The sequence below is a fragment of the Xyrauchen texanus genome, chromosome 5 (genome assembly GCF_025860055.1).
Source record: "Xyrauchen texanus isolate HMW12.3.18 chromosome 5, RBS_HiC_50CHRs, whole genome shotgun sequence".
Taxonomy (NCBI): domain Eukaryota; kingdom Metazoa; phylum Chordata; class Actinopteri; order Cypriniformes; family Catostomidae; genus Xyrauchen; species Xyrauchen texanus.
This window is the reverse complement of record NC_068280.1, coordinates 53,247,627-53,271,863: the sequence shown is the minus strand read 5'-3', so window position 1 is coordinate 53,271,863 and position 24,237 is coordinate 53,247,627. Positions and strand designations below refer to the sequence as shown.

At 36.0% G+C, this 24,237-nt stretch overlaps 1 protein-coding gene across 1 annotated transcript; it reads right to left on the bottom strand.

Moving 5' to 3' along the window:
• Nucleotides 1–223: 223 nt before the first annotated feature.
• Nucleotides 224–24,237, bottom strand: LOC127643637 (growth arrest-specific protein 6-like). Its single transcript, XM_052126434.1, has 15 exons — nucleotides 23,941–24,237; nucleotides 23,621–23,781; nucleotides 13,614–13,638; nucleotides 13,422–13,484; nucleotides 12,631–12,753; nucleotides 10,288–10,407; nucleotides 9,862–9,987; nucleotides 8,254–8,375; nucleotides 5,883–6,001; nucleotides 5,294–5,483; nucleotides 4,401–4,565; nucleotides 3,681–3,849; nucleotides 2,730–2,872; nucleotides 2,432–2,639; nucleotides 224–941 (listed from the first exon to the last, which is right to left on the bottom strand). Exons 1-15 carry the CDS (start codon nucleotides 23,999–24,001, stop codon nucleotides 790–792), a joined length of 1,947 nt encoding a protein of 648 aa, XP_051982394.1. The 5' UTR covers nucleotides 24,002–24,237; the 3' UTR covers nucleotides 224–789.

The window sequence follows — 24,237 nt, the reverse complement described above, 5'->3', positions numbered from 1 at the left end:
TCTGTGATTGAGGAAATACATATGTTGCAAATGTTGTCACGGTTGTACTTCAGTATTTTCCCAAATGTTCAGAGTTTAGTGTTGTAACGGTTTTGTTGCGTCTTCATACTTGATTCTCCACCTTCCAGCTTTATTACGCTCGAACACAAGCACACAAACGTTTGATGTCACGCATCATCTGAGTGTTTCTTCCCTCACAATGAAGTATCAAGATCAACAATGCAGTTTGGCGTAATAACATCTGCCTTTATTTGTTTCAATGAGCGCAAATGAAAGAAATACAAAACAACATCTCAGAGTATAATAATAAAAAAAGGTCTCGAACAAGAAACTATAAAAACCCAAAATACAGAACAAATGAGGAATGATTGTGCACCTACATTGATTGTGTGAAGGCCTTTAATGCTGGACTCTAAGGTAGTTGGATGTGTATAAAAAGCATTTTACAGTCACATATTTACATATACAGTATATTACAGCACACACGTGTTCTCAGTAGCTTGTGTTTCGTCTAATGTAAATCTCTACGTGTCAGTGAATAATCCATAAATATACGTGTTACAGTGTCTATGTGATGTATGTATGTGCTTGTGCATGTGATGCAGTAACGTGAGTGTGGATTGAGATTAATATTTGGGTTTGTACGTGGTGTATTTATGGGATGTGGCTTGTTTAGGCCTTAGTGGATCAATTTCTGGATCCGGATTAAGCATCTTGTTTCAAAAGCACTCTGATGTGAAGTCCAGCTGGCAGTTTGTTTCTGGGCTTCGGCTGGTTCTAGTGAGTGTGTTATTGTAGTGCACTCACTAGGGGGCAGGAGTGAGAGTGGATGCCGTTGTGTTTATGCTGGGCATCATCCATGTCCAGCAGTTGTCCGTTAACTCGCACGTCCATACAGCCGGTGAAGAACGCAGAGACTGGGGTGGAGACCAGAGAAACTTCTGCAGGGGAAAACAAGCGCTCGTATGAGTCCACATATCAAGACTTTTAATGTAAAGGACTGTATGGATGAATCTCTTCGAGGACAGGGAGGGATTTATTTTCTGATGTTTGGGGCTTTATAAATGACTATATTTCACAGTGAAGAGATGGAAGGGAGTTTGTAGTAGAACTAAACTAACCACAATATTTACCACAGGTTTACTACAGTAAACATATTTGAACTATTAGATATTTGTAGTAAAACCAAAAATATGGAAATAAAAATCATAATCATTCTGCCAAACAAACATGGTTATTACAGTTTTACTATAGTGATAACATGATTACTTAACCTGGAGTTAAGTGTCTTACTCAAGGACACAATGGTGGTGACTGTGGGGATCGAACCAGCAACCTTCTGATTACCAATGTATTATACAGAGCACTTATTACAGGGACAATCCCCCCGGAGCAACCTGGAGTTAAGTGTCTTACTCAAGGACACAATGGTGGTGACTGTGGGGATCGAACCAGCAACCTTCTGATTACCAATGTATTATACAGAGCACTTATTACAGGGACAATCCCCCCGGAGCAACCTGGAGTTAAGTGTCTTACTCAAGGACACAATGGTGGTGACTGTGGGGATCAAACCAGCAACCTCCTGATTACCAGTTATGTGCTTTAGCTCACTACACCACCACAACTCCAAGCAAAACGCAAAAAAAAAGCAAAAGTATTTCAGAAAATAAAATACTTCTCACTGTCCTCAAAGGAGCTCTAAAGTTTTAACATCAAAATCAAAAGAAAATTAATTATATTTGAAATAACAGATTTTATGGATTAAGATTTTTTTTTGCATTATGATATTTTCATGGCAATTAATCGCCCCATTTACAATTAATTTGCATAAATTAAATTCAGTACAACAAATACTAACATGACATATACATACCTTACAATTTAAATAATATATATATATATTTTTTTCTAGATTTTTCTGCTTAATATAACATGGAAATATTGTATATTATATGTTTCTGCACAGCATTAGTATGTGATTTGTCATGAAAAAAAATGTCACAATGCTTATAATCTTAATGGTCCTAAAATAGGCTAAATTCTACATCTTAATATTCACACATTTAAATACTATTTTAACACTTTTTGCATAATTGCATCTTGATTATAAATGATGTCCAATAAAAATATTCTGTTCAGTGATTCTGTGTTTGGTCTCATATTTCATCTCAAGCTCTTTTTTCCACTTGGTTAACAGGTACATAAACTTTATTAGGGGCAAAGTTGAAGAAACACACATGTAGATATTTAGAGTGAATATAAATGTGGTGTGAAACAAGAGTGATTTGCAAAAAGTTAATGTTAGACCCTGGTTTATCTTTAGCAGTCTTTGTGTATTTTAACGGCTCTTGACACTATTATAAAACAATCTTAGACTAATGTGTTAGTAAACTCAAGTGGGGACGTGAAACTGATGTGCAGATGTTACCTGGAATCCCTCCTATAAAAGTGCTGTATGAAGAGGACAGATCCAGACCTTCCAGATTCTCCACAGGCTCCATCTGACCATTCAGACCATCCACTACCAGTGTTGAGCTTTTACCAGACACGGTCACATTCACTGTGTGTGTGTCTGAATCACACAGATTCACTGCAACGCTGGACACGACTGCATCTCCAAACGACACCAGCACATGCTGCGGGTCACACACAAACCGCTGTAAAAGCCCGTCAATGTGAGGTAAATAATGTTAACTTCATATATAAAGTAAAACACACACACACACCTCTGTCCACTCGAGTGTTCCCGGATGATAGTCAGACAGAGAGATGGAAAATGGGACGCTGTCCTGGAGGACCAGTGCAAACAGAACGCCCACACTGGAGGCAGCACGCACTGTCAGCTGAATACTAAGGGTCTGATTGACACCTGTACCAATGAAAACACTAAACATTACAATCAGACACACTGAATAATGTGCATCTACACTGATACAATGAACCACATAAAACTTGTCAAGAACATGTTCAGGTAGTATTTTACCTCAAAATCATAAAGAAAAATAATCACATGTAATTATCATTACAGTGACATGAAAATCACATTATCATCACAGTGATGTGAATAAAATCACACTGTCATTACAGTGATGACAAATCATATTGTCACATGTCATTATATTATTCACATCACTTCAATGACAATGTGTTTTTTTTCACATCAACGTAATCACATTATCATTACAGCGATGTGAAACAAATTGCATTGCCATTAAAGTGATATAAAAAAAATTACATTATCATCAGTGATAATAAAATCACATTATCATCACAGTGATATGAAAAAATAACATTGTCATTACAGCTAAAATAAAATATCACATTGTCATCACAGTGATGTGAATAAAATCACACTGTCATTACAGTGATTTGAACATTTTTTAATTGTCATTACAGTGATGCATCTGGAAATGTGACTTTTGAGTCTGTTTGTAATTCCATTTTTACTGAATGTAATTATATGTACTAGAGTAAAACAATGTATTAGAATACAATAATATTGCAATACAAGTTCATTATTAAAATCAGCATAAAGGCAGTACAACAGATGTGCATTGTGCACTTTTGGGGGTGAAATTTAACCCAGAAATGTTTTTGAGGCTTGGGAAAGGTTTCTTGAGATTTGCCTAATAATCAACACAGCAACAAAAACCTAATGAACAAACGCACACACTCACCGAGGCTCTGATTGAAGAAGGCAAACCCTTGTCCGGGGTAGAAGGCGCTGTGGTCTTCGACGGCATAGCACTGCATGCGCTCATTGTGTCTGATGGTTTCCTGAATTGAAGTGTCTTCACCGGTTAACCAGCGCCACTCCTTCATACAGCCATCTAACCGAGGGTTAACCTGTGTTATACACACAAGAACGCTTAACTGCTGAAGAGAACTAGCATTGCAACTAGTGATATGTTTAGAGGAGAAGTTCTTTCAGAATCAACTACTGTTGTCTTGTGGTTGGACATCAATTTGTCTCTTTAAAACATGACTCAAATGTAATCTTCAGACATCTGAAAGTCAGAAACGGGCGAGTGTAAACAGAAGTCTAGGGCAAATTAAACAAAAGATAACAGAAGATAAGGAGAATAATGTTCCTCCCCTTGTCGAGAAATTCTACAGGACAGTTATATCACAAGGTGAGCTATCTGTGTTTGAAAACATCCTGTTAGATGCTCCGTAAATTCCTGATTTCTGTGGATTCAATCCAGATGTAATCATTCATAACAGTACTGAGAAGTATGTGTTCTGAAAGATTACTTATTGTTACGTCTTAGTAAATACTCTGAGGTGAAGTGCAGCTGCACTTCCAGTGTTTGGATTCATGACAGAACTCGCAACATGATTCCAGCACATTCCATCATGACTGTCTGACCAGTGGATCATTAGAGGTTATTACTCGCCTTACTGACAAGCCCCTCCTCTCTGAAGGGAACTCCGCCTACTGTCAGGTTGAGCTCATGCATGCCTTTATTCAGGGTGAATAGATCTCCATTCACTGCGATCTTCATCACCGCCTCCCTGTCAATCTTTATGACGAGACTCCTCCCCTGCTCCTCAACTGAGATCTTCGTGGTCAGGACATTTCACCAGGCATATGAGAGAAATGAATAGAACTATTACAAAGCAGTCACTCATATTTGAATAAGTTGTCATTTTATATATATATATATATACAGTATATATAACATATTATTATTACATAGTTTATAAAATAATATATATTTCATTTTTATATAATATAATTGGGCTGCACAATTAAATATTGAAAATATCCAGTGTTTGTACACAGCCCTGTCTCTGTAAATGGAAAAATAAACAAAGTGGATCGGCCCGATCCACACAACACTATTGCGTGTGCATGAATCTGGGGGGCGGAGCTTCTGAAGGGGCACTGAAGGGAGGGGTGTGTTTCTCTCTGTTGAGTTCAAATAACAACAGTCTTTCTCAGGCATCGCTTACTCCACCATTAAATCTATTGGCATTGAGTCAAAATGCAATATTTAATAAACATTTGGAACGGGTTTGGAACAACATGAGGGTGAGTGAGTGATGACAGGATTTTGGTATGGATATGGCATGTATCAAATTCTATTGATCGTAATTCATCACAATTACAGTACAAGGGAAATAATCAACCATTATGATGTTGGTCTTAACTGTGCAGCCCCATAATAGACCATTAAATAATCTCTAACTTCAAGCATTAAGCTAAGCCAAAAGATTGTTAAGATGTCCAAACTTTTGACTGCTAAAGTTTATGAACCTTTCATTCAGGCCTGCATTGACCTCTGACCTTATGCCACTGTCCGTCGTTCACCAACGGTCCACTGCTGGTCACTCGACTCACGGCTCCATACTTCAGCTGCAGCTCCAGTTTCCCATTATGCATCACCAGCACAATCCACGAGCTGTTCAGGTGACCACCAGCGAAGAAGATCACACCCTCGGGGTCAAAGGTCCTGAGGTCAAACTCTGCAGTGAAGCTGGAGGGAAACAGGAAGTCAGTGTCAAATGAACGTAGTGACACTGACACAGAATAACAATGCAATAAAAAACATATAATTTCAAAATACATCGTTTTATAAACTTTTTTAAGGGAGGATTTATCTTTTGTTAGTGACGTCAACAGACGTGTGTCCAATCAAACTCTTGTCTCTGGATAATATGACTAATACTGCTCGGTGTTTTTGTTTTATTAAATCACACGTCTGCTGCTGTCTATTTACAAAATTGACCATTTTTAAATTTTGTATTATTCAAAGTGATGTTAATCAGCATGTTGTTGGGCCTACGTATTAATACATTTCAATGTTTGATTTTCAGGACATATTTGTTGTAAGAAACAATTCTGATACTGTGTTGCACCGGCACTTGATGCCCACCCAGTTTGAACCCGGCGCCGAAAGCGCAGCCTGACGACAGGAATCCCACTGAACATGCGACCCAGATACAGCGATCGAGAGTTCCTCTTCATGTCCCGCGGCAGATGGGACTCAATGGACTGAAGAAATACAGAGAAGGAGATTTTTATTGGCAGGGGAATTTGTCTCGTCAACTAAAATATAAACATGAGTTTGGAAAAGAATGAAAACTATACTGACACTATAATGTACAGTATAATACAAACTAAAGTGAATTTGGGTTTATTTTGACTGTGATTTCTGATAGTGTGCTGTCAAAGGCAGAGACAGATCTATTTTTGTAATGTTATGGAGGAAGGAAAACTAACATCACATTTAATAAATAGAAATAAAACTAAAAGTAGTAATTTTCAAAAGATAAAATGAAAGTAAAACTATTTAAGAATCAACTTAAAGTTAAAAATAACTGAAACTTAAAACGAAAGTACAAAAACCCTCATGCAAACACAAATGCAATTTAACACTTTAAGCTCTGAGGGTGATTTGAAAGATTTCCTGTTTCAGTGGCATACCTACAATTAAAGGCTTATAACTCGACAAAAACAAACATACAAACAAGGAGGGTCAATTGTTTGGTATCATTGTAAAGAACACTTTTCACATTCTGAGACTCTCAGACTAAGAAACTGATGAAAAAAAAAAGCCAATAATGTACTTTTTTTTTTCTTATTTGATATTATATATCTCTGGTGTAAATAAAGTGGCTCCGAAGAGTATTTATTTGATTCCCAATCATGTCAACTGTATCTGAGAAAGGTTTTTTGTTGATACGACAAAGAAATCAATAGTTATGAGATTTCACAGAATGAGTTTCATTCTGTGTCATTTGAGTCATCATTGAGTCTGTGTCGTGTATTTGGCGCCATCTCCTGGTGGTCATATGTAACATTGTGCTTCATGTGGATTATCTAATGATCTATACATCTGATTATCTTGTGTGTGGACTCGATTGAAAGATAATCACAGACTCTAAATAATCATATGTGACATTTTATGTTCCGTTTATATTTTGTGATGTTATAAGTGAAAACGCTGCATATAAGCAACATCAACATAATTGTCAAAGACATATATTTAGCTGTTACTCGCTATATGTATGTCTGTGAGTAAAACAAATAGTCTGGCTGTATTTTACTCTTTAAGAGCTTTCCAACAACATATGACACATGAATATTTGATCAGTTTGATGTTTTTACTGATTACAATAAAAAAAAAATGATCAAAATGCAACATTTCTGATTTATCTGCAGATTTCAAAGCACTTGTTCAGTTTTGGTCATAATGTCACATGCATTAGAAAGTAGAGCTTCTAAACTTTCTATGAAACCTATTTTGTGTTGGTCAAGAATGTAGTTTTTAATATTTTGACAATTATATTTTCTCACAGGCCCACCGGTGGGCTTAAGGGGTTAAAAGCCTTGGCGGAGGAGGAAGATTTAAAGCTTGTAAGAATGTAACTTTTTCAGTGTTAAAATATTTTCTTCTATTTTATTAGCTATAAGTAAACCATTTATAGATTCATCTCATAAACTGTAAACAGTGTGTCTCTGAATCATTATAAAAATATGTTAAAACATCGTTACTCGACCAATGGCTTGAGTTAGGGGCGGGACTATATATTTGTTTGTAATCAACAGTTGAGGAGGGGTGTATTCAGAAAGCTGTTTTGGAAAACAATGTTTATTTTTGCAATTCCGTTCATTGGCACTAGTGTAACCAGTCCTGTTCGACCCCTTCCAAGCGGGATTCGAACCGGGGTCTCCAGCATGGGAGGCAGGCGCCTAACAAGGAGGTTAAAGGCTACAGACTCTACTCGCTAGTGCACCTATTCAGGCCAGGGGAGTGAGGTTTACACACTGCACAGCTACCTACCAGCTGGCTACCATTATACTCACCACCCTAAACCTCACTCCATCCGGGTCACGGCACCACTGTAACGGTCCTGCTCGACCCGCTCCAAGCGGGATGTGAACCGGCGTCTCCAGTATGGGAGGCGGGCACGCTAATGAGGAGCCTAAAACTACAGCCTCTAGCATCAGTCGCTAGTGCGCCTCTCCAGGCCAGGGGAGTGCAGTTAACACACTCCACTTCCACCTACCAGCTGGTTACCGCTACACTAGCGTTGCAGAAATGACATCCTTCAGCTTTAAATTTGGGTCTGCTCATCAAACTATTGTATGACTTTAGAGATTGGTACTTTTAGGTGCTTTTGTATAAATCTTTAAATACATCTTCTATATTAGTACATGATAAACTGCTGTGAATGTGGTTGAAAGAGCTGTCAGTGTTTATCATGTGTTTATTCTCTGTGAGTGTTGATGAAGTCTGTTACCTCACAGCTCCTCTGATCTGGCCCCAGTCGCTTCCCCAGACGCCCGTTACAGTAGCAGCGGAAACTGCCCGCCGTGTTTACACACTCCTCCTCACACACATGTGACTCGCACTCGTCCACGTCTAACGAGAGAGAAGATGGAATTCATCACATCAGACAGACAGACAGACAGACAGACAGACAGACAGACAGACTGGAGTCGTGTTTACAGACTAAACCCTGCCGGAACGACACGTCTCATTTATTGGATCATTCATCAATCTTGATGCTGCACTTCTTAACAACCTAACCTTTTAATGGCTAAACATTTACAAGAACATTAACTTATAAAATGCTGCAATTATCCACACTATTACCTTCCGGCTTTGTGTTTACAAACTGAAGTCAATCATTTTAAAGCACAGAAGATACAAAAAATGCAGTTAAAATTCAACAGGAAATGGTTTAAAGACACATTTGACACATATTCAAAGAGATACATTATATAATCCTTCTCTTTAGTTTTGAATAAGATTGGACACACTTACTTGACTGACAAATATGAGATTTGGAGAAGAGTAACAGCTCTTACAATTGAGTTTAAAAGGTTTGTTTGTAATGGTTCTGTCTGTAGGATGATGGGAATGCTTGATACATCAAAATGAACAAACCACAAATAACCCAGAGGAATTTTCCTTGGTCAAGCATGTGTAACAAACATTCATCAACTAAACTGGATTTGTTCAGCTAGAATTAGTCCACGCCACTGCTGTTATGTAACCTGCACGCTTTTCTCTAAATATGTCTGACTTGGTGAAAGGTCAGAGAAGGAAAAGTGGCTAAACATGGAAAGTTATCATAATTACCATATTTAAGGATACCTGGAGTATAAACTGCTGACTGTACTGTCCTGAGACCAAGAGATGATTTAACAGGAACACAAAAGAAATCAAATAAATATTACAAAATATTTTGATATGTTGACATGTGAAATCAGCCTACAAATGGATTACTTCAAGATTCAATTTTATAAACAGTTTATTCAGTAAACTATATCAGTTATTTTAATATTGGTGTCTCTTATCATAGTGCTGTTGCTGCAGTTTCCTTAGGATGGATTCACATGGTGTTCACATTGTAAGTGGACTGTGGCAGGGCGGAGGACGGGGCCGGGTCGTGATCGTACACACCCGGTCCCGTATTAGGCTAATCAAGCCTCCCAAGAGGGATAGAGCGGGATAAAGGTCGACTGCAGTTGACCTTTATCCCTCTCGGGAGGCTACGTTTAGTCTGTTACAGTCCGATACATATTTTTGTAATTTTTCAATTTTTATGTCAACAAAACAATAATTTTAGTCCGACTAAATCTACATTTATGAATATGACATGATGACATTTTCATCACAAATTATGACTAAAATAAAAAATTGTGAAAATCAACACTGGTTTCAGGCACTCCGCTAAAACAGCCCTTAACCGTGTTAAAATCACATTGCTTCAACGCTTCCTCCATGTTTCTGACCTACACTTGATGCAAATAAACGATGAATTGTAAATGACACCTTGGTGGTCTGGCAGAAATTCTTCCTCATTAATTCTACGCTGGTTAGATCCCGTGTGTGAACTCACCTACACAACTCTTGGAGTTGTTATGGTACACGTATCCCTTATCACACAGGCAGTCGTAGCTCCCGATGATGTTCGAGCATCTCGCTGTTCCACAAACATCTGGAGTTTCCATACACTCGTCCACATCTGTGGAAATATTAAGAAAATTAAGGTACACTCATAAATCCCAAAACAACTGCAGATGACAAATGCTCTAAATTACATTACACAACAGCTACATCCAGTACTCTAATCTGATTGGATGAGGGCTGATATTCAGTATAACAGCACTGGGGTGCTTTTTCACATGTCTGCTTATCTTTGTACTTTCATTTACTGTAAGCTCCTGGTCAAGATTTGTATGGGTCATTGTATGGTAAAAAGCAGTGTGAATATCCTTCACAACTTTCCTCAACAGTAACACTCATTCCCAGAACATGAACTTACCCAGACACGTGTGGTGACCGGACAGTCTGTATCCATGACGACAGGAGCAGTGGTAACTACCCACAGTGTTATTACAGTCGTGGTCACACTTTCCGTTTTGTTTGATGCACTCATTAACATCTGCAAATCACACACACACACACACACACACACACACACACACACACACACACACACACAAGGGTCAACATTAACCAATGACATGACTGAATTCAAACCCTGCCTCATGACTGGCTGGAGCTGTGTTTGTGGGCGGAGTCATGCAGTTACACAGAGACTTGGTTGTTGATGGTCTGGCAGAAACTCCCTCACTCGTTTCTCTCAGCTGAACATTAAAAAACATCCCGCAGCGACTATTAATGAATCATTTGTGAATGAATGCAGCTCTGTTAAACTCTGGAGACACTTCAGATCCTCTGAACATGCTCCGTGTTCGCTGGTGTGTTTCTCACTGCTGATCTGTGCATTAAACCACATTTTTACATGTTCTGAAGAAAATGTGTGTGTTTGTTAACTGGCTCAATTAAAAAGAGCGTTCACCTTGAAATCTCTCTGATTATTCAATGTAAGTTTATGGGCTTTTTCCACCTAATTTATCATCTGGCTGGTGAAAATGGCAACAGGGTTCATACACACGTCACTCAATGAAAATACTAATAATTTTATTTTCAAATTGGTGCTTTCGTTTAATTAAATGTTTCCAACTTAAATGAAAACACAAGTGACGTGAAATGGAAACTCAGAATTACAGTAATTCGGATATATATTGTATTTATATATATATATATATATATATATATATATATATATATATATATATATATATATATATATATACACACGCTTGTTATTGTTATTATCATCATATTTTAGCTTTTAAAAAATTGACATATTTTAAATTCTATTAATTCATATTTATACATTTTATATATATTAATAATATGAGATGTTTGAGATCATTTAATAGTATTCAAATTGAGTTTACACTGATTTGCAGAACAAACACTCCAACAGTACTAGGGATGGGACGACATGTTTATCTCACGATTCGGTTCATGATTCGATAAACCAGTAATCTCGACTCAATATAATAACACTGAAAAACAAAATTGTTTTTATTTTCTGAAATGTGTTTTATTTTGTGTAAAATGCACATTATAATTTCTCATCAAAATAAAGTTCTTTAATACACAATATAAATGCTCAAATGTTTAATAATAAGAGTTACTCATATACCTTACTCTATACGTCAAGACAGAACTGAACAGAACCGGTCCTGAAAAAAGTGTAAAAGCGAAAGTGTATATTTTTATTTTAATAATTTGTCTACATTATTATAATCACATTTCAATTTTGTAAAAATAAAAAAATCTACAATATATTATATTAATTAATATTATATCATGAAATAGAATATATAATAATGATACGAGCGATCACTGTTTGAAATCATGTGTACGTAAGTAATAACATTGAGTTTACATTCATTGGTATAAGAAACTGTAAAAAGGTTACTGTCACTTTAAGAGTTCAACGGTGTTCCGCTTCAGCGAACATCAACGAGAATCTCTCGGTTTCTTTAGTGCATCCATGCTGTGTGAGATTGAAATTAATATCTCTTTTTACTCTTTTATCTGACTGTAAAGAACATAAAGGATATTGAGACACATTATTCAATGAAAGTCGCATTATGTTTGATGGACACACATTACACGGAGGTAACGATCCATTTTAAACTCAAGCACTTTTCATCAAAACAAGGAGATTTTCCAGGTATTCCAATTCTTACATTTCTAAAAGTTAAATTCAAGCACTTAAAGGACCTTGTGTGAACCCTGTGAACACTAGAATAAAGCGCAGGAGGGGTCAAATCGAGCGATAGAGAGATTATGATGCTTGACGGGTCATTTAATTTATAATCACATGCACAGAAAACAATGTTGCAAATTTAGAAATATCAAGTTATGCCACAATATGGCTCGTCATTTTTTGGTTCATGATATATCACAATTCCCTAAACGGTACTGTCTCTTTAAGAATAGCGTCAGTTCAGCGAGTGTCTCGGTTCAGCGCACATAAACAACGAGTTGAACGGCTTCTTTAAAGTTAATCAAATGAATAAAGGAAGTTGAACAGTGATCATTTGAAGAGTTGTGTCAATGGTATGACTGGTATGTTTAATATATATTTTTAAAAGCACAATCTACAATCCAGTTTTTCATCAAACCACACAATGATGACTTTAGAAATTACAGACATTAAATCTTAATTTTCTGTAAAGCTGGTTTGAAACAATGTGTTGTGAAAAGTGCTACACAAATACAAATGATGACATGTTTGTACCTTTGTCACATCTGTCTCCAGTCCATCCAGTGAAACAATGACACAGGAACTCGCCTTTTTTGTCCTCACAGCGCACCGTACCCAAATGATAACAGGGGTTGGGTGAACACTGATCTGGAATATCTGTGAGTTAAATATAAATAAATGACTTCTAAAGGAGTATGAAGAACACAAACACATTAAGAAATATGACAATGTGTAAAACAATTAATCATCATAATCACAATTATTTGTTTGACAATTAATAATCCACCAACATGCACAAAGGCAAAACACAAAGTGACATCACAGAGAGCAATCCCGATGAAGTCTCTGCTCTCACGTATTCATGAGGAGTCAAACAGTGACTGTGTTCTTCAGCTCAATGTCAGTTTAAAGTGTCTCGGGATCTTCTTCTGACATGTATTTGCTGACAGTGCTGGATCAGCCTGACCATCAGGAGAGAGAGAGAGACCTGCAGACACACATCATCCTCTCTCTCTCTCTCTCTCTCTGATTCAGGGTTTTTGCTGGACACAAACTGACCAATCACAGTGCAGCGTTGTGAGCTGGCACGAGGCTGCCTTCAAATCAGCAGAAATAAGCAGCGCAGGACGAGCCTCCAGCAGATGTCAGCACAACGTAACGGACAGCGTGCAACCACACACACACACACACACACACACACACACACACACACACACTCTATTGGGGCTTTATTCATACAGAAGGTCTTGCACACTCTGTAACTTTCTCTTTATGATGATGCAATGCACTGCAGCTCTCAGACAGACAGGTGTATGTTTACTCACTGTGGACGCAGGTGATCAGATCTTGTTTCTTCTTCTCAGAGTCACCAAACTTCTCCATACAAACTGAGAGAAAATCAACTAAAGACTTCAGCACATGATACACTTCATATATGATACAGGTTTCATTACAAACATTAATATAAAACTGTGAAAAATCTGAGAATGGAGTTCACCCTGAACTGCAGGACTCACCCTGATACTTCGGGAAGAAATATTCCTGTGAACGAGAGAAAGTACTGATGAGAAATGTTTATGTTTGATTGATTGATTACAGTATAACTGGCTTTGGCAATGAATAACAGTTAATGAAGAGTAATTAGAGCAGATATTAAGACTCATGCAGCACATTATAACTACTGAACCCAGAACAGACAGTGAGGAATGAGAGTGTTTGAATCTGTCTGTGATCTTTCCTGTCAAGGCATGTTCAGCTCATGTTTGTGTTACTCAAGGGAGGATAATGTTTCATGTTTCATAGATGGTATGGCATAACTTTCACTATAAACATGTATTTATCTAGTTTATGAGGACATATCATAGATTGTTTTGTTTTCATATAAAGCTAACTATAGACTAACCTGAACACTACAATACAACTTATTTAATTTAAATATAATTTAATATATAAATTGATTTCACAACTGAGGATGTCCCCAGATGTCCCCAAGAGGGAGGTTTTGGGTCACCTCTGGTTTGAGCCATAACCATATACTATGTCCCCATAGTATAGAATAGTATTTGCCCCATACTATAGTAAAGTATAGTGTAATTTTACCCCATACTTAAGTATCAAATAGCATAGCATTTGTCCCCACACTAAAGTAAAATATAGTATACCCTTTGTCCCCATACTATAGTCAAATATAGTATAGAATATGTCCCCATACTACAGTCAAATATAGTATAGTATTTGTCCCCATACTACAGTAAAATATAGTATAGCCTTTGTCCCCATACTATAGTCAAATATAGTATAGAATTTGTCCCAATACTATAGTCAAATATAGTATAGAATTTGTCCCCATACTACAGTCAAATATAGTATAGAATTTGTCCCCATACTACAGTCAAATATAGTATAGAATTTGTCCCCATACTATAGTCAGATATAGTATAGAATTTGTCCCCATACTACAGTCAAATATAGTATAGAATTCGTCCCAATACTATAGTCAAATATAGTATAGAATTTGTCCCCATACTAAAGTCAAATATAGTATAGAATTTGTCCCCATACTACAATAAAATATAGTATAGTATTTGTCCCCATACTATAGTCAAATATAGTATAGAATTTGTCCCCATACTACAATAAAATATAGTATAGTATTTGTCCCCATACTATAGTCAAATATAGTATAGAATTTGTCCCCATACTACAGTAAAATATAGTATAGCATTTGTTCCAATACTACAGTCAAATATAGAATAGAATTTGTCCCCATACTACAGTCAAATATAGTATAGAATTTGTCCCCATACTACAGTCAAATATAGTATAGCATTTGTCCCCATACTACAGTCAAATATAGTATAGCATTTGTCCCAATACTATAGTCAAATATAGTATAGAATTTGTCCCCATACTACAGTCAAATATAGTATAGCATTTGTCCCAATACTATAGTCAAATATAGTATAGAATTTGTCCCTATACTACAGTCAAATATAGTATAGCATTTGTCCCAATACTATAGTCAAATATAGTATAGTATTTGTCCCCATACTACAGTCAAATATAGTATAGCATTTGTCCCCATACTACAGTCAAATATAGTATAGTATTTGTCCCCATACTATAGTCAAATATAGTATAGAATTTGTCCCCATACTATAGTCAAATATAGTATAGAATTTGTCCCCATACTATAGTCAAATATAGTATAGAATTTTTCCCCATACTACAGTCAAATATAGTATAGAATTTGTCCCCATACTACAGTCAAATATAGTATAGAATTTGTCCCAATACTATAGTCAAATATAGTATAGTATTTGTCCCCATACTATAGTCAGATATAGTATAGAATTTGTCCCCATACTACAGTCAAATATAGTATAGAATTTGTCCCCATACTACAGTCAAATATAGTATAGAATTTGTCCCCATACTACAGTCAAATATAGTATAGAATTTGTCTCCATACTATAGTCAAATATAGTATAGAATTTGTCCCCATACTACAGTCAAATATAGTATAGAATTTGTCTCCATACTATAGTCAAATATAGTATAGAATTTGTCCCAATACTACAGTCAAATATAGTATAGAATTTGTCCCCATACTACAGTCAAATATAGTATAGAATTTGTCCCCATACTACAGTCAAATATAGTATAGAATTTGTCCCCATACTACAGTCAAATATAGTATAGAATTTGTCTCCATACTACAGTCAAATATAGTATAGAATTTGTCCCCATACTACAGTCAAATATAGTATAGAATTTGTCCCCATACTATAGTCAAATATAGTATAGAATTTGTCCCCATACTACAGTCAAATATAGTATAGAATTTTTCCCCATACTACAGTCAAATATAGTATAGAATTTGTCCCCACACTACAGTCAAATATAGCATAGAATTTGTCCCCACACTACAGTCAAATATAGCATAGAATTTGTCCCCACACTACAGTCAAATATAGTATAGAATTTGTCCCCATACTACAGTCAAATATAGTATAGAATTTGTCCCCATACTACAGTCAAATATAGTATAGAATTTGTCTCCATACTACAGTCAAATATAGTATAGAATTTGTCCCCATACTACAGTCAAATATAGTATAGAATTTGTCTCCATACTACAGTCAAATATAGTATAGAATTTGTCCCCATACTATAGTCAAATATAGTATAGAATTTGTCCCCATACTACAGTCAAATATAGTATAGAATTTTTCCCCATACTACAGTCAAATATAGTATAAAATTTGTCCCCATACTACAGTCAAATATAGTATAGAATTTGTCCCAATACTACAGTCAAATATAGTATAGAATTTGTCCCCATACTACAGTCAAATATAGTATAGAATTTGTCCCCATACTACAGTCAAATATAGTATAGAATTTGTCCCCACACTACAGTCAAATATAGTATAGAATTTGTCCCCACACTACAGTCAAATATAGCATAGAATTTGTCCCCACACTACAGTCAAATATAGCATAGAATTTGTCCCCACACTACAGTCAAATATAGTATATAATTTGTCCCCATACTACAGTCAAATATAGTATATAATTTGTCCCCATACTACAGTCAAATATAGTATAGAATTTGTCCCCATACTACAGTCAAATATAGTATAGAATTTGTCCCCACACTACAGTCAAATATAGTATAGAATTTGTCCCCACACTACAGTCAAATATAGTATAGAATTTGTCCCCATACTACAGTCAAATATAGTATAGAATTTGTCCCCATACTACAGTCAAATATAGTATAGAATTTGTCCCCATACTACAGTCAAATATAGTATAGAATTTGTCCCCATACTACAGTCAAATATAGTATAGAATTTGTCCCCATACTACAGTAAAATATAGTATAGAATTTGTCCCCACACTAAAGTAAAATATAGTATAGCCTTTGTCCTCATACTATAGTCAAATATAGTATAGAATGTCCCCATACTACAGTCAAATACAGTATAGAATTTGTCCCCATACTACAGTCAAATATAGTATAGAATTTGTCCCCATACTACAGTCAAATATAGTATAGAAGTTGTCCCCATACTACAGTCAAATATAGTATAGAATTTGTCCCCATACTACAGTCAAATATAGTATAGAATTTGTCCCCATACTAAAGTCAAATATAGTATAGAATTTGCCCCATACTAGTCAAATATAGTATAGAATTTGTCCCAGTACTATAGTAAAATATAGTATAGTATTTGTCCCCATACAACAGTTAAATATAGTATAGAATTTGTCTCCATACAACAGTCAAATATAGTATAGAATTTGTCCCCATACTACAGTCAAATATAGTATAGAATTTGTCCCCATACTACAATAAAATATAGTATAGTATTTGTCCCCATACTATAGTCAAATATAGTATAGAATTTGTCCCCATACTACAATAAAATATAGTATAGTATTTGTCCCCATACTATAGTCAAATATAGTATAGAATTTGTCCCCATACTACAGTAAAATATAGTATAGCATTTGTTCCAATACTATAGTCAAATATAGAATACAATTTGTCCCCATACTACAGTCAAATATAGTATAGAATTTGTCCCCATACTACAGTCAAATATAGTATAGCATTTGTCCCCATACTACAGTCAAATATAGTATAGCATTTGTCCCAATACTATAGTCAAATATAGTATAGAATTTGTCCCCATACTACAGTCAAATATAGTATAGCATTTGTCCCAATACTATAGTCAAATATAGTATAGTATTTGTCCCCATACTACAGTCAAATATAGTATAGCATTTGTCCCAATACTATAGTCAAATATAGTATAGTATTTGTCCCCATACTATAGTCAAATATAGTATAGAATTTGTCCCCATACTACAATAAAATATAGTATAGTATTTGTCCCCATACTACAGTCAAATATAGTATAGAATTTGTCCCCATACTACAGTCAAATATAGTATAGAATTTGTCCCCATACTACAGTCAAATATAGTATAGAATTTGTCCCCATACTACAATAAAATATAGTATAGTATTTGTCCCCATACTATAGTCAAATATAGTATAGAATTTGTCCCCATACTACAGTAAAATATAGTATAGCATTTGTTCCAATACTATAGTCAAATATAGAATAGAATTTGTCCCCATACTACAGTCAAATATAGTATAGAATTTGTCCCCATACTACAGTCAAATATAGTATAGCATTTGTCCCAATACTACAGTCAAATATAGTATAGCATTTGTCCCAATACTATAGTCAAATATAGTATAGAATTTGTCCCCATACTACAGTCAAATATAGTATAGCATTTGTCCCAATACTATAGTCAAATATAGTATAGTATTTGTCCCCATACTATAGTCAAATATAGTATAGCATTTGTCCCAATACTATAGTCAAATATAGTATAGAATTTGTCCCCATACTATAGTCAGATATAGTATAGTATTTGTCCCCATACTATAGTCAAATATAGTATAGAATTTGTATAGTATTTTCACACACACTATAGTACTATTTACCCACATACTATAATATTGTTTAGTATTTGCCAACATACTCTATAGTGCTATATTGCATGTTATAATATTTGCCAACATACTCTATAGTACAGTATATTTACCCCATACTATAGTATACAAAACACACTCACACTTGTGCAGAAAACTACACTGATGACTTTACTCTTTCTCTGTCCCTTTGTAAGTACATCAACATCCCTGAAGTATAATATAAAACCACATTATGAGAGCAAAGTGTTGTGACCCCATTGACCTCTCATGTGCTCCAGGTTTCAAAAGCAGTCACTACATTCAGTCACAAGCTAATCGATGTCATACTGCATACTTCCAGGTGGACACGCAGCATCTGCAGTTAACCTGGTAACCAGCATGCTGACTCACTCACACAGACTGCACTGAGAAAACTGCAGAATCCGAGATGCAGGTCGCACATGCTCACAGTGAATGTGGAAATCCGACCGCTATTACCCCGGGAATCAGGGCCCGCAAACCTCACGAATATGCTCAGAGAGAAACTTGCTGACGGACTGACATTCGTATCACGCTCCCTGCATCACCTTCACTCACCTTTAACTTAAACTTGCTTCACCTAATGCATTTAAAGGGAGAGTTCACCAAATTCTATCATCATTTGCTATGAGACTTTCATTCCCCCACTGACCATTAATTTTAAATGAATTTTTCCATACAATGAAAGTGAATGGTGACTGAGACTAACATTCTGCCTAACATCTCCTTTTGTGTTCCACAGAAGAATGACCTTCTGGTTTAGAATAACATGAGGGTGAATAAATAATGACAGAATGTGAACTATTCCTTTAGTCTTGACTAGTCTTTCCATATCCATATTTTCTCTCGTTCTGTTCTCATGAGAGCGATATCTGTGCGTTCCTGCTCTCTATAAAAAAGTTCCAGAAATTCTCATGGTCCTGCTAATAATAGAAAGTATTACAGCACTGATGTCATATAAATCTTTCTTCAAAACGAACACACAGCACTGCAGTATGTTTTCTCAAAATAAGCTCAATCTAAATGAATATTTGAACCTTATTCATAGATCAAAGAGGATTAAATCTAATCTTTTAAGATCGCCCGCATTTGCACATTGAGTGTGTTACTGTTCAGACAAACAACACGCCACACTGGATTTTATTCTGTATCAAAAACACATTCCAGTGTTTGGAAGTCAATGCGGTGACACAGCCTCTCAGGGACCAATCAGAAACACAACAGACCTGCTCATTTGCATACAGACCACCCTTCAGGTCATTAGGGCAAATGCACTGAAGATGCGTTGATCTTCACCTAATATAGGGTTAAGTCAGGTAAAGTTGAATCCTTTTTGAAACTGATGTTATATATTAGTGCATATTCACACATCTGAAGCCTTTGACACATCAGATCTTACTCTCCACCCTCTCTTCTCTGGGCATCTGAGGAACTGTGCTTGACTGGTTGACCTCCTATCTCTCAGGTAGGTCCTTCAAGGTAGCCTGGAGAGGTGAGGTGTCCAAGCCACATCAGCTACTTACTGGGGTACCTCAGGGTTCGGTGTTTGGGCCACTTCCCTTCTCCATATACACAACAACATTGTCATAACTAGACTGGACTACTGTAACGCTCTCATTGCAGAACTCCCTGTCTCATGATCCAGAATGCAGCAGCACGTCTGGTCTTTAATGAACCAAAGAGAGCACATGTTACACCACTCCTGGTCTCTCTCCACTGGCTGCCGGTTGATGCATGTATCAAATTCAAGGCTCTGATGCTGCACACAGAACAGTCACTGGATCTGCTCCAGCATACCTAAAATCATTTCTGCATTTCTAGGCTAATGCAAATCGCAATTACCAACAGCTGGTTAATTGATCATTAATTCAAATTAATATCAAATTTCGAGTTGCAAATGACTTTAGAACTTTAGAAAACTCCAATGTCTGGTTCTAAAGACTGATGCTCTATTAATGAAATAGTCAAGTAGCAGTTAATCGACTGGATTTAGGCTACCACAAACCCTGCGAAGTTCTGTGAACATATTAAACACCATCGAGTGCACACTTACTAGGGCATGAAAACGGCACACAAAATCAATACATTTCCCACACAAAATGTAAATCAGGGATGAAAGATCAACGATTATTGCAGCTCATCGCATCAAGGAAACCTCTTATACTTGGTAGTATGCAGTATATGGACTGATAAATGCGTCACAGACACTGATTATTTGCTACTTTCTTCAATACATACAGACAGTATAAGTTAGTATGCAGTATTTCAACAGCAGTATATAGTAGTATGCATTATTGTGATAGCAGAAAATGGTAGTATGCAGTATATGGCCGATAAATGCATCACAGACACTGATTATTCACTACTTTTTGCTGTATGTTTACAATACATGTTAGTATGCAGTATATAGACAGCAGTATATACTAGTATGCAGTGTATAGACAGCAGTATATATTAGTATGCAGTATATAGACAGTAGTATGAAGTATATAGACAGCAGTATATAGTAGTATGCAGTATATATACAGCAGTATATATTAGTATGCAGTATATAGACAGCAGTATATAGTAGTATGCAGTATATAGACAGCAGTATATAGTAGTATGCAGTATATAGACAGCAGTATATACTAGTATACAGTATATAGACAGCAGTATATACTAGTATGCAGTATATAGACAGCAGTATATACTAGTATGCAGTATATAGACAGCAGTATATAGTAGTATGCAGTATATAGACAGCAGTATATTGTAGTATGCAGTATATAGACAGCAGTATATAGTAGTATGCAGTATATAGACAGCAGTATATACTAGTATGCAGTATATAGACAGCAGTATATACTATTATGCAGTATATAGACAGCAGTATATACTAGTATACAGTATATAGACAGCAGTATATACTAGTATGCAGTATATAGACAGCAGTATATACTAGTATGCAGTATATAGACAGCAGTATATAGTAGTATGCAGTATATAGACAGCAGTATATTGTAGTATGCAGTATATAGACAGCAGTATATAGTAGTATGCAGTATATAGTAGTACGCAGTATATAGACAGCAGTATATAGTAGTATGCAGTATATAGACAGCAGTATATAGTAGTATGCAGTATATAGACAGCAGTATATAGTAGTGTGCAGTATATAGACAGCAGTATATACTAGTATGCAGTATATAGACAGCAGTATATAGTAGTATGCAGTATATAGACAGCAGTATATTGTAGTATGCAGTATATAGACAGCAGTATATAGTAGTATGCAGTATATAGTAGTACGCAGTATATAGACAGCAGTATATAGTAGTATGCAGTATATAGACAGCAGTATATAGTAGTATGCAGTATATAGACAGCAGTATATAGTAGTGTGCAGTATAAAGACAGCAGTATATACTAGTATACAGTATATAGACAGCAGTATATACTAGTATGCAGTATATAGACAGCAGTATATACTAGTATACAGTATATAGACAGCAGTATATAGTAGTATGCAGTATATAGACAGCAGTATATTGTAGTATGCAGTATATAGACAGCAGTATATAGTAGTATGCAGTATATAGACAGCAGTATATACTAGTATGCAGTATATAGACAGCAGTATATACTATTATGCAGTATATAGACAGCAGTATATACTAGTATACAGTATATAGACAGCAGTATATACTAGTATGCAGTATATAGACAGCAGTATATAGTAGTATGCAGTATATAGACAGCAGTATATTGTAGTATGCAGTATATAGACAGCAGTATATAGTAGTATGCAGTATATAGTAGTATGCAGTATATAGACAACAGTATATAGTAGTATGCAGTATATAGACAGCAGTATATAGTAGTATGCAGTATATAGACAGCAGTATATAGTAGTGTGCAGTATATAGACAGCAGTATATACTAGTATGCAGTATATAGACAGCAGTATATACTAGTATACAGTATATAGACAGCAGTATATACTAGTATGCAGTATATAGACAGCAGTATATACTAGTATGCAGTATATAGACAGCAGTATATACTAGTATGCAGTATATAGACAGCAGTATATAGTAGTATGCAGTATATAGACAGCAGTATATTGTAGTATGCAGTATATAGACAGCAGTATATAGTAGTATGCAGTATATAGTAGTACGCAGTATATAGACAGCAGTATATAGTAGTACGCAGTATATAGACAGCAGTATATAGTAGTACGCAGTATATAGACAGCAGTATATAGTAGTGTGCAGTATATAGACAGCAGTATATACTAGTATGCAGTATATAGACAGCAGTATATACTAGTATGCAGTATATAGACAGCAGTATATACTAGTATACAGTATATAGACAGCAGTATATACTAGTATGCAGTATATAGACAGCAGTATATACTAGTATGCAGTATATAGACAGCAGTATATACTAGTATGCAGTATATAGACAGCAGTATATACTAGTATGCAGTATATAGACAGCAGTATATATTAGTATGCAGTATATAGACAGCAGTATATACTAGTATGCAGTATATAGACAGCAGTATATACTAGTATGCAGTATATAGACAGCAGTATATAGTAGTATGCAGTAATATAGACAGCAGTATATAGTAGTATGCAGTATATAGACAGCAGTATATACTAGTATGCAGTATATAGACAGCAGTATATACTAGTATGCAGTATATAGACAGCAGTATATACTAGTATGCAGTAATATAGACAGCAGTATATAGTAGTATGCAGTATATAGACAGCAGTATATAGTAGTATGCAGTAATATAGACAGCAGTATATAGTAGTATGCAGTATATAGACAGCAGTATATAGTAGTATGCAGTATATGGACTGATTAATAAATCAAGGACACAGATTCTTACAGTCTCATTTTCAAACATAAATAACTATTTCATTTGTTCAGCGATTATTCGTCACTCTTGCAGTATGCGTACAGATGAACTCTTACCGTCTCCGGGTCATTCTCGAACACTTCTCTCGCCTCCTCTTTGGAGCATCTCTCCTCCACACACTCCCGCTCCAAATGACCCTGTTTGGTCTCCTCAAACACCTGGTACGCCCTTCTGTGTCTGCGGAGGAAATCATTCGCCTCGTCCCGCGACAAGGACACTGAAAAGCGGACAGAAATCACAGAGAGGACGAGTGTGATGTGTACCTCATGTGTACTTCAGTGTTTAAAAGAGCACAGCAGTGACCTATCGAGATTATGTTATTACAGGAGTTTCTAGGGCACTACACAGGAATAACCGTGTTGTTTCGTGTACTTACATTGTGAGGAGCCGCAGACACACAGCAGAATCAGACAACAGCTCGACACAAACTCTCTCATGTTTCTGCGTCAAACTTTCCCTCTTTCTGGATCAGATTCGTTCACTCGAGCCGCTACATTCAAACCAGAACCCGAACACAAGCGTTTCTGCAGCACACTCAACCCTCTCTCTCTCTGTGTTGCCCTCAGCTCCTCAGTGTCTCTCTCTCTCGCTCTCTCTCTCTAAACGTGAGCGGCAGATTCGTCGGTTTTATTGGCGGAAAGTTGCAGCTTCTCGGGGTGTTCCCAATGCAGAC

Coding starts and splice junctions, on each gene's coding strand:
- LOC127643637 (XM_052126434.1), bottom strand. CDS start 24,001: ATGAGAGAGTTTGTGTCGAGCTGTTGTCTGATTCTGCTGTGTGTCTGC. Junction 9,988..10,287: donor CGGTCACCACACGTGTCTGG/GTAAGTTCATGT, acceptor ATATTTCCACAG/ATGTGGACGAGTGTATGGAA. Junction 5,484..5,882: donor CGGCGCCGGGTTCAAACTGG/GTGGGCATCAAG, acceptor GTTTCCCTCCAG/CTTCACTGCAGAGTTTGACC.